This window comes from Tupaia chinensis, unplaced genomic scaffold (genome assembly GCF_000334495.1).
Source record: "Tupaia chinensis unplaced genomic scaffold, TupChi_1.0 Scaffold000627_1, whole genome shotgun sequence".
Lineage (NCBI taxonomy): Eukaryota > Metazoa > Chordata > Mammalia > Scandentia > Tupaiidae > Tupaia > Tupaia belangeri.
In genome coordinates, this window is record NW_006160147.1 from 3393726 (window position 1) to 3404027 (window position 10302).

Here is a 10302-nt window from a genome sequence, read left to right on the forward strand (position 1 = left end):
GCTCTTCCCTCGCACCTCCTTCACCCTCTCCCCTGAAACTACTCACGGTTTGCTTCCGGCCCTCCCCACCAGCTTACACCAACAACCAAGCAGACATCGCCACCCAGGGCTGGTTCATCGGGCTGATGTGCGCCATCGCCCTGCTGGTGCTGATCCTGCTCATCGTCTGTTTCATCAAGAGGAGTCGCGGCGGCAAGTACCCAGGTGAGACGGGAGCGGCCTGGGGGCGAGGCAAGCGGGCCTCCCATGAGCCACCAGGTGCCCATCCAGACCTGGGGGACTGCTCTCGGGGCTCAGCCCTTGCCAAGCCTGGAAACAGCCCTCTTGCCTGCTCAGTGCTCTCAGAGCTGCCAGCCTGCACTTGAGTTAATTAAGCTAGCCAGAGGTGGGCGGATGGAGCCGTCCGGCTGGCTCCGGAGAGGGGATGGAAGGAACCCTGGCTCCTATTAAGGATAACCTCCCCTCCCTGACTCACCTCCCATCTGCTCAGTAAATTGCCTTTTTTTTTTTTTTTTTTTTTTTTTTAGCCTGAATCTCATTAGAATCCTGTGCCCCAGAGAAGGAGGAAGAGAGGCATTTTCTCTAACTACATCAGAGAGAGTGGGAAGGGAGGGAGAGTCCACATAGAAGCAGCACACCTGTAAGAGAGGCCACAGAGGTGTCTCTGAGGGGACAAGGGTGTCATGGCAGGTTCTGTTGGCAGGCCAAGAAGCTCTGCTATGAGTTGCAGGGAGCAGATGAGGGGTAGGGTACACTGGCAGGGACCTCCACAGCCTTTAGTCTTGGGTCCCTAGAGTTCCAAAGAGGCATTTCTCTTCTCTGGGCCTCAAGATCCTCCAGCCCAGACTCACCAAGGTCAGGAAGAAGGACCTCTGGCGTTCTTGTTTCTGGAAATATTGATTGTTTTCCAAACAAGAGCAAGAAAGCCATCTGTCTGCCATAGGGTGGATAATAGATACCTCCGAGAGTGAACATCCCATTGGACTGCAGTGAAAATTGCTCCCTGCTCCCAACACCCCATCACCAAACACACCCCACGTTCCCCAGATGCTTCCTTTTCTCCGTCTCTGTGAGCAGGTCCTCCCTCGGGGTCCCCCTGAAACTCAGCACAGAGGCAGAAGGGAGAAGAGAGTCTGATTTATTTCCTCCCCCTGCCCCGTACTCACAGGGGTTCTGAAGAGTTATGCTCTGCTTACGTGGGAGGGCGAGGAATCGTCACCCTCTACTGGGGAGCGAGGTTCTCTTTCACTTTGCCTTGCTGAGTTGGAATAATTTCTTCTGTAAGAGAGACAGCCACGGTTAGGGAGAAGCCTGGTCTTCCATCTGACATGAGACTTGGGTGGGCTTGCGGAGTTCACCCGTCTGTCCCAGGTGGAGCTGGGACACCTGAAGAACTCTATAAGAGACACTCTGAGCTTTTCTTTGTCTACTCAGAAAATTCCCATTCCAAAAAGTTCTTCAAAGCTGGCCTTCCCTCCAGCCGCCAGTTAAGACCCCTGTACATTAAAACAATGAGTGAACAGGAGCCACGAGCCCTGGGCTGTCGCCGTAGTCTTTTCTCAGTTACTAACTCATCACATGGCATGTGCTTCGCCCTCAAAGCCCCAGTTCCTCTCATCTAAGATGGGATTACCGTGTACCTCCGAAAGGATGCATAAAGAGGCCTTTTTGTAATGCCTGCTGCATGCCAGGCTCCGTGCAGGGCACTGGGGACACTAGAGGGAAAGTGCTTTCTCCTCCAGGACATTGCAGCTGCCACCAAAGTCACGGCCACCACACGAGATGGCCTGGGCTGGGTGTTCGCATATCACAGAGGTGGGACAGGGAAGGGGATACGCCTCAAGTGTGGGCCCAGGTACGAGGGCACTTTCCGTCCTGTAGTTGTGTACAGAGTGGTCACTCAGTGGGGACCTTTGTAGAAACACAGCCCCTGCCCTTGAGGAAGAGCTGGCATTCTGCTGTGGACATACGAAATGTGCACCATTACACGGCGGAAAGAGGGAGGTCAAACGAAGGAGTGTTTGCCTTGGGCAACGGGAAGGATCTCATCTCTTTGATGTTTTGAGAAGTCTGGGGTGGGGAACTTGGCAGTTGTCAGTGGAGAAGGAAAGAGACCCCCTAGAGAGAGGAGAAGGAAGCAGGATCATTGTGGGAACTGACGAAGTGCAGGAAGCAAGAAAGGGGCGGATATGGATGGCGCCTTGTGGAAGCGGAGCTTATCACCAAGCCTAGGGCAGCATCTGCTGGGTCTCCATTCAGCTGAGCCTGGAGAGCAGAGACACACTTCTTAATTCTCAAGTCTTTGTCTTTTCTTCTCTTATTGACCAAGTACGAGAAAAGAAGGATGTTCCCCTTGGTCCAGAAGACCCCAAAGAAGAAGATGGCTCATTTGACTACAGGTGTGTGATCCTCTCCCTTCCCGAGCAGACTGTCCTCTCTGCCTCCCCCTGCCTCAGAGCAGCTTGGGTTGGCTGAGGGCACTCATGTCCTTGCCCACTGGGCTGTCACCTCTGTCTCTGACAGCGACTTGCAGAGGGCACATGCTGCCGAGTTTGCTCAAGGAGACCCCCCCCCACCTCCCTGAGACACTGTCTGACATACACACCTTCATCCAACCAATGGCATTTTTTTTTTAAATTTCAGTTGCCAAAGGGCATGTGCTCTTGTGGGAAGTGGAGGAGAGAAAGCAAACGCCCAGTGGGGCATGGTCACGTTGCAATCCCTTCTCCATTTTTCCGTCCCGTGGGAATTTGAGACACACACACACACATATGCCTGGTGTGCTTTTCAAGCCACTGGGGCTGGGATTTGCACCATGGTCAGCCAGGCAGGATCTAGCTTTCTTAATCACAAGGCAACAGGGCCAGCTCCAACCAATAGCATGTCATTCTCAACTGTGCAACTCAAAGTTGTTGAGGACCTTGTATGTTTCTTTCCACCCTTTTATCTGAACATAAGCCCTGAGCTTCTCTTACTGAGGAATGAGCTCAGCTCTCAGGCTTCTGCTCTGCCTGCGACCCACCCCTAACCCTGAAGAAGGCCCAGGGAGGCTGTATTGCCTTAAAGCCTTGAGGACATGGAAGGAAGGAACTCCAGGCCTTTTCCCCATGAACCTGGGCTCTTGGCTGAAATAGGCCTTGGAGAGGCATCTGTTCTAAGGCCCTGTGTCCCAGATGAGAGGGACAGAGGCCCAGAACGGGGAGAAACTTGCCCAAGTGCCCACACCCAAGAAGCTCAGGGCAGAAGTGAGAAGGCCGGGGGTGAGGCCTTTGCTGGTGCTGCTACTCCTTATCCTTATCTATGGTCCCTCAGCCCTGGACAGGCCTTTATATTTGGGCTCAACAAAATTGCTATCTGTCAATTTGAGGGCAAGTATATTTGAGCCCAGAAATGATGCAGATTGGGCCCTAGAGTATCATTGCAGATCAAGCAGGGTGGAAAGAAATATCTGATTAGAGCCCTCCTCCCCCACCCTTAACTGGCCATTGTTTAGGCCAAGGTCACTCCTGTCCTTCTCCTTATCCTGTCCTGGGCCTCTGCCACACTGCCCATCAGCAGCCTGGCAGGCAGGACAAGACGAATGGGTGGCAGAGCCACTGCCCACGTGGGAGCCTGTCTGGTGGCATATGGACCAGGACCGTCCATCTAGTCTACCAGTTGAAGGGCAAACACAGGAGGCCCCTCCCCATCTTCCCTGGCTGTCTTGGCTTCCCTGGCAGGGCCCAGCTTCCCTGTGGCTCTACAGTCTTTAGTTCCAAAGCCCATGGGGCCTTTTCTTCCCTAGACCCTCAGTGTGGTCAGCAAGGAGGGTGGAGGGTTTTCTCCAGCATGGGACCAGGCTGTCTGCCCTATGAAAAGCAGCTTCCTCCTGCACCTCTCCCCCCACTAGACACCAAAGCTAGTGGGCTAAATCACCTGCCCCCTCCCTGCAGACCTTGGGGCTGGATATACACGTATGCACACACACACGCACACACACACACAGGCACACAGGCACACACCTTTGCCTTGGTTGAATTCAAGAGTCTAAAACTGGGGAAAAGCCAAAATGAATGCATCAGAGGAAGAGCTAAGTTTCTAGGGGACACAGGCCGGGGGTGAGGAAGAGTGTAGCTCACCTTCCTCCATTCTGTGGCTGAGTCCCCGAACCACTGCTGTTAGCGATGAGCACGCACTGCCCACTTCCATAATGGCAGCTCAGCCCAGGACGGGCTGCGTGGGGCTGGGTGCAGGGGCAGCTGTGGTGTGTCTGCTCAGACTGCCTGGCACCGCTGTGGTCCCACCTGCAGGACCTAGACTCCTGTTGCCTCCTGCCCAGGAGCTGGTCTCACCTCTGAAGTGCAGCCGGCAGCATTTGGTCCCCCCTCTGAGCTGGAAAGGGCAGAGAGTTTTCCAGCTGGGGCAAGGGACGTGGTGCCTGGACAGATGCCAGCTCAGGGAGCCACTCTTCACTTTCTTAAGAGCATGGCAGACATCGCTGGGCAGATGCATCCCTAATCTGATACCCAAACTGCTCCAATCCAAAACCTTCTGAGTGCCAACAGGACACCACGAGTGGAAAATTCCACACTTCACCTTGTATGATGGGCTGCTGTCCAAATGCTGCAACACAAAAAATACTACATAAAATTACCCCCTGGCTCCGTGGATAAGTTGTATATGGAGCATAAATGTATTTCTTATTTAGACTTGGGCCCTATCCTGGAAATAGCTCATTATGTACATGTGGATATTACAAAATTCACACAATCCCAAATTGGAAACACTCTGGTCCCAGTGTATCTGGTTTCAGATAAGGAGAGATGCTCAACCTGTACTCGCTGGCCCAGAGCACGGCATCTGTTTGTAGCAAAACCAGAGCGACATCTAAGGGAAGCAACCCCAAGACAGGGACATGGACAGACCAGGAGAGGGCTGTCCCTCTAAGGCCTTGGCTTTTGTTTCCCAGGGGCAGAGACTTTCCCTGCAGAGTCTCAGGTCACAGAAGGTCAAAGCTGGTTGAACAGGGTTGGGTCCCAAAGCCACACAGTGACACTGGGCATGGGGGCTCCCCGCCCTGACTCTTACCTTCCCATGTGGAGTGGCTCAGGTTTACAGAAAGGACCCCAGGCCAAGATCCAGACAAACATGCCACTTCACCTTGGAACAGACACTTGTCCCCTCTAGGCCTCAGTTTCCCTTTTGTAGAACCTGCTGGGAGGGTGAGGGAGGGCTGGACCGAGTGATCTCCCAGACTCGTCCTCCCAGAGCTGTGTAGGTTGGTGCTTTGGGCTACGCCGGGCTGGGCCGGCCTGATTCTCCGCTCTCTTTGGCCAGCGATGAAGACAACAAGCCACTGCAGGGCAGCCAGACGTCCCTGGATGGCACCATCAAGCAGCAGGAGAGCGACGACAGCTTGGTGGACTACGGCGAGGGCGGCGAGGGCCAGTTCAACGAAGACGGCTCCTTCATCGGCCAGTACACAGTCAAAAAGGACAAGGAGGAAACCGAGGGCAACGAGAGCTCAGAGGCCACGTCACCCGTCAACGCCATCTATTCTCTGGCCTAACGGAGCCCACTGGGCACAGCCGCTACTTTGCAAGTGGGAGGAGGGGAGAGGGGGAGAGAACCGCTGCAGACCTACGAAGCCGCCACCACCTTCAGGGACAAGGGCACAGCATGGGCGTCTGCCAGGCTGTGAGGACCAGCGACTACCCAGCCACCCACAAGCCCCCTCCCGATGACCCCCTGCACCTCCAGGTGCCACCAGTGTGGGAGAGCTTAGAGCCATGGCCAGGCCCAGCTGGAGGGATCAGTGCCCGCCCAGTCTCACGGCCACATGGGCTCGCCACCACACTGCCTGCCTTGGCCAAGGCACACACACGCCCATCTCTGCTGGTTACGGCACTTTTCGTTGTTTTTGTTCTCGCTCTGTGCACTTCCCCTCCAGACCCTATGTCTCCATTGTCTTCTTTTGAAGAAGGAAAAGCAAGCATAGGTGGATTCCCCCAGGGAACCACAAAGCTAGGCAAAAGGGACCATGAGAGACCACGTAGAAGAGCTGTGTTCACGCCGCCGCTGGCCTGTTTCTGAAGGATGCCGATCTCGCCATATGCCTCCCCTCACTCCCAGCCCGTCGCCTTGGCCTGGCAGTTGCTGAGCTGGGCTTGGCTCCTTCCTGAGAAGTGACAGTATTCAGGGCAGGGAGAGGGTGGGCAGGCCTCCTCGCCTCTCTGGTCCGGTTGGGAGGTGAGTTCCCTCTCGCTCCTCGCTCCAGCCCTGTCCCTTCCTCCGGGTTATCCGAGATGAGCTGCACCAGCTCTGAAGAAGTTCGTGAAGTGAGAGTGGGCGCCCGTGGCAAGGACTCCACTCCAGTGATGGTGCCGCAAGCAGAAAGGCAGGTGCCAGGTCCCTGGACCAAGCTCACCTCTAGGGAAGAGAAAGGCTGGCCTGGGCTTCCCTCCTCCCCATCAGTGAAGCTCCAGCTGGAGGGGGCTGTCCAGAGTAGAGGGTACCTGCCCACCTGGTCAGGATCTACGCTGCCACCCTCTAAGAGATGGGACCCCATGATGCAAAAGCCTGGCTGGTGTTTAGGGGTGCAGAGCACTCACCCCTCCCATCTCTAGCAGATTATGCCTCCTTTGTATGGCGCTGAGACTCGTGTTCGACCTGGTGTGCAGACGAGGACCTGCTGCCCTGAGACTGAGCCAGTCTGTCCTTTCATTCGGGTATATACATATCAGGGGACCCTGAGGTGGCACCGTGCTGGCAGGGCTGTGATGCTCCTGCCTGGGGAGGACACAGTGCTCTTCGTATGCCTTACGCAGCTCTGATCTGTCCCTGGAGTTCCCACGTTGCCAGCCCCTCCCTGCAAGCCTTGAAGCCTCCATGTCGTCTGTCTCCAGGAGAACGGGGCGGCCTATGCAAGTGTCCCGGCAGGACCAGAAGCAGCCACTCAACACATGCCCTAACCCCACTACCCAGAGGGAGGCGCTCGCAGCCGTCCTCAGACCGGAGGTGCTGCCTTCATCCTCCCCACCTAATCCATTTTGAAACCAAAGGTACATAGCCTCCGAGGCAGAGAGAGGGAGAGTTCTTGAGCCTAAGGGCAACCCTTCCACTGACTCTGCAGTGTGTGTCGGTTTTAAGAGGGTGAAGCTGACCCCCTGCAAACGGGTCACCTGCCACAGGCACGGCCTCCAATTTGGCCTCCAGCTCTGGCTGGGAGGCCTGAGCAGGACCAAGACTGTGTCTTTAGAGACTTCATCAAAGCATCATTTGCCACATGTTTAAGCCGCAAAGGTATTAGCAACGCTTGCATCACGGAGTGGTGATTCGGTGAAGGTCAGAGCCCCCAGACACACACTGTGTCTGCAGGTCAGAAACCACAGCCCAGAGCTGACCCAATAACGTTGGAATCTGAGAGTGAAAGGTCCTAAGGCCCAGGCTGCAGCTGGGTGTGCTGTGTGGAAGCCAAGGGGCGGCTCTCATAGTGAAAGGGCACAGGGTATACATCAGGGGGATGGGGAGAAGCCCAGGGGTAACAACCCACCCACCCCCCCAGCTTCCCTCTGACACCTGCTTGATGCAGCCCAGGCCCTAAGGGGATGTCAGGAAATTATGCCTGTGAGCCGAATTAAAGGGCCAGCCTTCCCAGAAAACACTTGGGATCTGAGCAGAGCAGTCAGTTTCTCAGGCACTCATTCCTACCGCACCGAACATGCTGGTGAGCTTATTGCACCGAAAAGATGCAGGAAGGGACAGTTTGGGGTCATTGCAGCCATCTCCCTGCCCCTGGAGCTGATGATTGGGACGAACTTGCTCTTTCTTAAGAGTCTTGGGGAGAGTGAGTCAGCAGACTGTCTTTGGGCCTCCTGCCAGTGTCCCACCAGGCCCCGTACCATCCTTCATGTATGAAGAGAACCCTCTTCCAGGCTGTTGCTCTGTGGGTGCTGAGAGCTGCCCCCTGCCACCATTTAATCACAGCCTTCTCGACCAGAGCAAATCTGGGGCTGAAGAGCCACGTTTTCCCCAAGCAGAGGTGCCAGGTGCTCAGAGATGAAACTTGGGGACCACAGGGTGAAGAGAGCAGTCCCTTCCAGGAGAGAGTTCATTCTCCACAGAGACAGGCCAGAGCCCACCCGTGCCCAGCAGGCGAGCAGTATTGGCCAGGACTCCCTGCCAGCTGGGCCTCTCAAGCTACCACCCAGAACATACCACTACTGATGCTAGGAGAGTGCAGTACCACTCGTGCTTCAGCCTGTCCGCTGGGAGGGAAGAGGTGTGTGTCATCTTGCAGTGAGCCCAGGCGTCCCACTGATAGCTGCAATCCCGGGAGCCTGTGTACTCCGCGTCTGAGCCATGGCTTCCTGCGCTCTCACATGTCCACTCACTTATTCAGCAAATAATCTTTGAACGTATGTCTGGAGCCCTGGATACCAGGACGAGGGAGTCAGATGTGTGTGGTTTCTGACTTTACCGGGTTGACAGTTTCTGGGACAAGTCTTGGGACACAGCAGCCATTGGTTTAGGAGTGTTTTGCTTTCCACTGCTTAAGCTGCTGATGGCTCCATGCTTGGAGGGAAAGGATTCTGAGGGAAAATTTGGTCTACCTGGGCAGAAAGGCTGGCCAGCAAGCCTGCAGGGTAGGGTCGAGTAGTGATCCTGTTCCCTGAGCCTTTTTTCTCTGCCCTCTGGGGCATGCTGCTTAACCTGTCTGCATTTTGGTGTCTCTGCCCCTCTTGTTTAAAACAGTCACAGGCCCATCTGAAAGGAGATCAGGGTTTTGGAAGTAACCAGTGCAGGACCAAGGGACAGCTATCTCCCACTCTGGCTTGATTATGGTGAATGGGACCCATCTTTCCTTCTCTTGCTTTTGAGAAGACCATTGAGTTTGAGCTAAAGGAAAAGCCAGACTAGCTCCCTCCCTGGCCCATCTTCTTCCTTTGCCCTGAGAGGTTGGAAACATCTGGTCTACCCCCTTCTGCCAAATCCTGGGGTGTGGAGAAGTGACCACATGTCCAAGCATCAGCCAGTGCTGACATGGCTTCCCCTGCAAGAAGTAGCTGCAACCTGGGCCCAGATCCTGTGTCCTGGTTCTCCTGACTGCAATCAGCCTTGGGAAGGGGGTAGAAACAGATTTGAGGATACTGGTAGATTTTCTCTAAGGGGACGCTTGCCTGCACACACAGACCACAGAGCAGTAGGCCAGCAAGAACACTGCCCCTGCTCACACCTTGGTACAGAGTGGCCCTGCCACCAATCACCACCCTGCTCACCCCTGCCAGGGCAAGCTCGTGGTGTAGTTGGTTGCACCCAGTTAGGTCCTCTAGAAAGAACTCACTTCATGATTCAGGCTCAGGAGTCCTTGACTTTTAAAGGAGAATGGAGAGGACTCAAACCAATAAAGTAAAGAGCTTGAAGTGCCAGGAGACCCAGTGCCCTGGGAGACATAGGCAAGTTGAGCAGAGGCCAACCCTCAGGGGGCCACCGTGTGAGTTCCAAGCAGACCTGTGGCTGTCCCTATCCTGTACAGCCCCAGCCAGGGCCGTGCCCTTTCTTTTCTTCCTCTGGTAAGAACAGATCTTCCCAGACACACTCAGAAGGATCAGAGAGAAACGAGAATAGCCATCCAGGAAACCATGAGACCCCACTCAGGCCACCCCCAAACAGTGCTCCTCTTATCGGCATGTTAGTATTACGTGGGTGTTTCAGAATGGTAAGGGTGGGAATGAAAAGGTACAAGGGCCTCTGTGTTAGGACAGGCTCAGCTTTCCGCTCTGAAGGAATCATAGCACTAGTTAGACAAGGAAATGGAAATCCGGGAAGCGGAGGGGAAGGGCCTTGCTCGAGACCACACAGCTGGTAAGTGAGGTAGGGTTGGGGCTTGAACTTCAGCCTTCTGACTCCTCGTCCAGTGTTTTCATCTCACCGCAGCTGCCTCCTTGGAAACAGAGGTATTACTTCCGATCTGTCCTGCTGGTTCCTCTCTCGTACCTCTATCACTTCTCCCACATCCCCTGTAGACCTTCCGACAAGAAGGACAAGAGGATCTTTCTGAGTCCGAGGTCAGTCCGTGACAGCCTGTGGTTAACCCAGCCTTGCAGTGAAAGGCAGACCCTGGCCGGTAGAATAGGATGACGAGCGGGTGTTTGTTACTGTGAAACCTAGACTGTACTCTTAGTGTGTCTTTTGCTTTGTAACACAGCGGGCCCTCCAATGCTGTCCTCCTCCACAGGGAGGGCGTAGAGGGGGTCCCTGTCCATTCTGCCCTTGGCCTTAGGGTGCTGAGGGGCAGCAGGGCCCACGCAAGCCTCCCCCCCC

The 10302-nt window shown here is 55.1% G+C and overlaps 1 protein-coding gene across 16 annotated transcripts in view; it reads left to right on the forward strand.

Annotated features, from left to right (window-relative positions):
• Window positions 1-10296, forward strand: part of NFASC (neurofascin) — a 237611-nt gene extending 227315 nt beyond the window's left edge. For all 16 annotated transcript variants that reach the window (XM_006159237.3, XM_027776052.1, XM_027776051.1 and 13 more), the window contains 3 exons: window positions 73-204; window positions 2330-2399; window positions 5317-10296. In XM_006159237.3, the coding sequence (XP_006159299.1) occupies window positions 73-204; window positions 2330-2399; window positions 5317-5548 (434 nt within the window). In that variant the 3' untranslated portion in view covers window positions 5549-10296. The remainder of the gene's footprint in view (window positions 1-72; window positions 205-2329; window positions 2400-5316) is intronic.
• The last annotated feature ends 6 nt before the right edge of the window (window positions 10297-10302 follow it).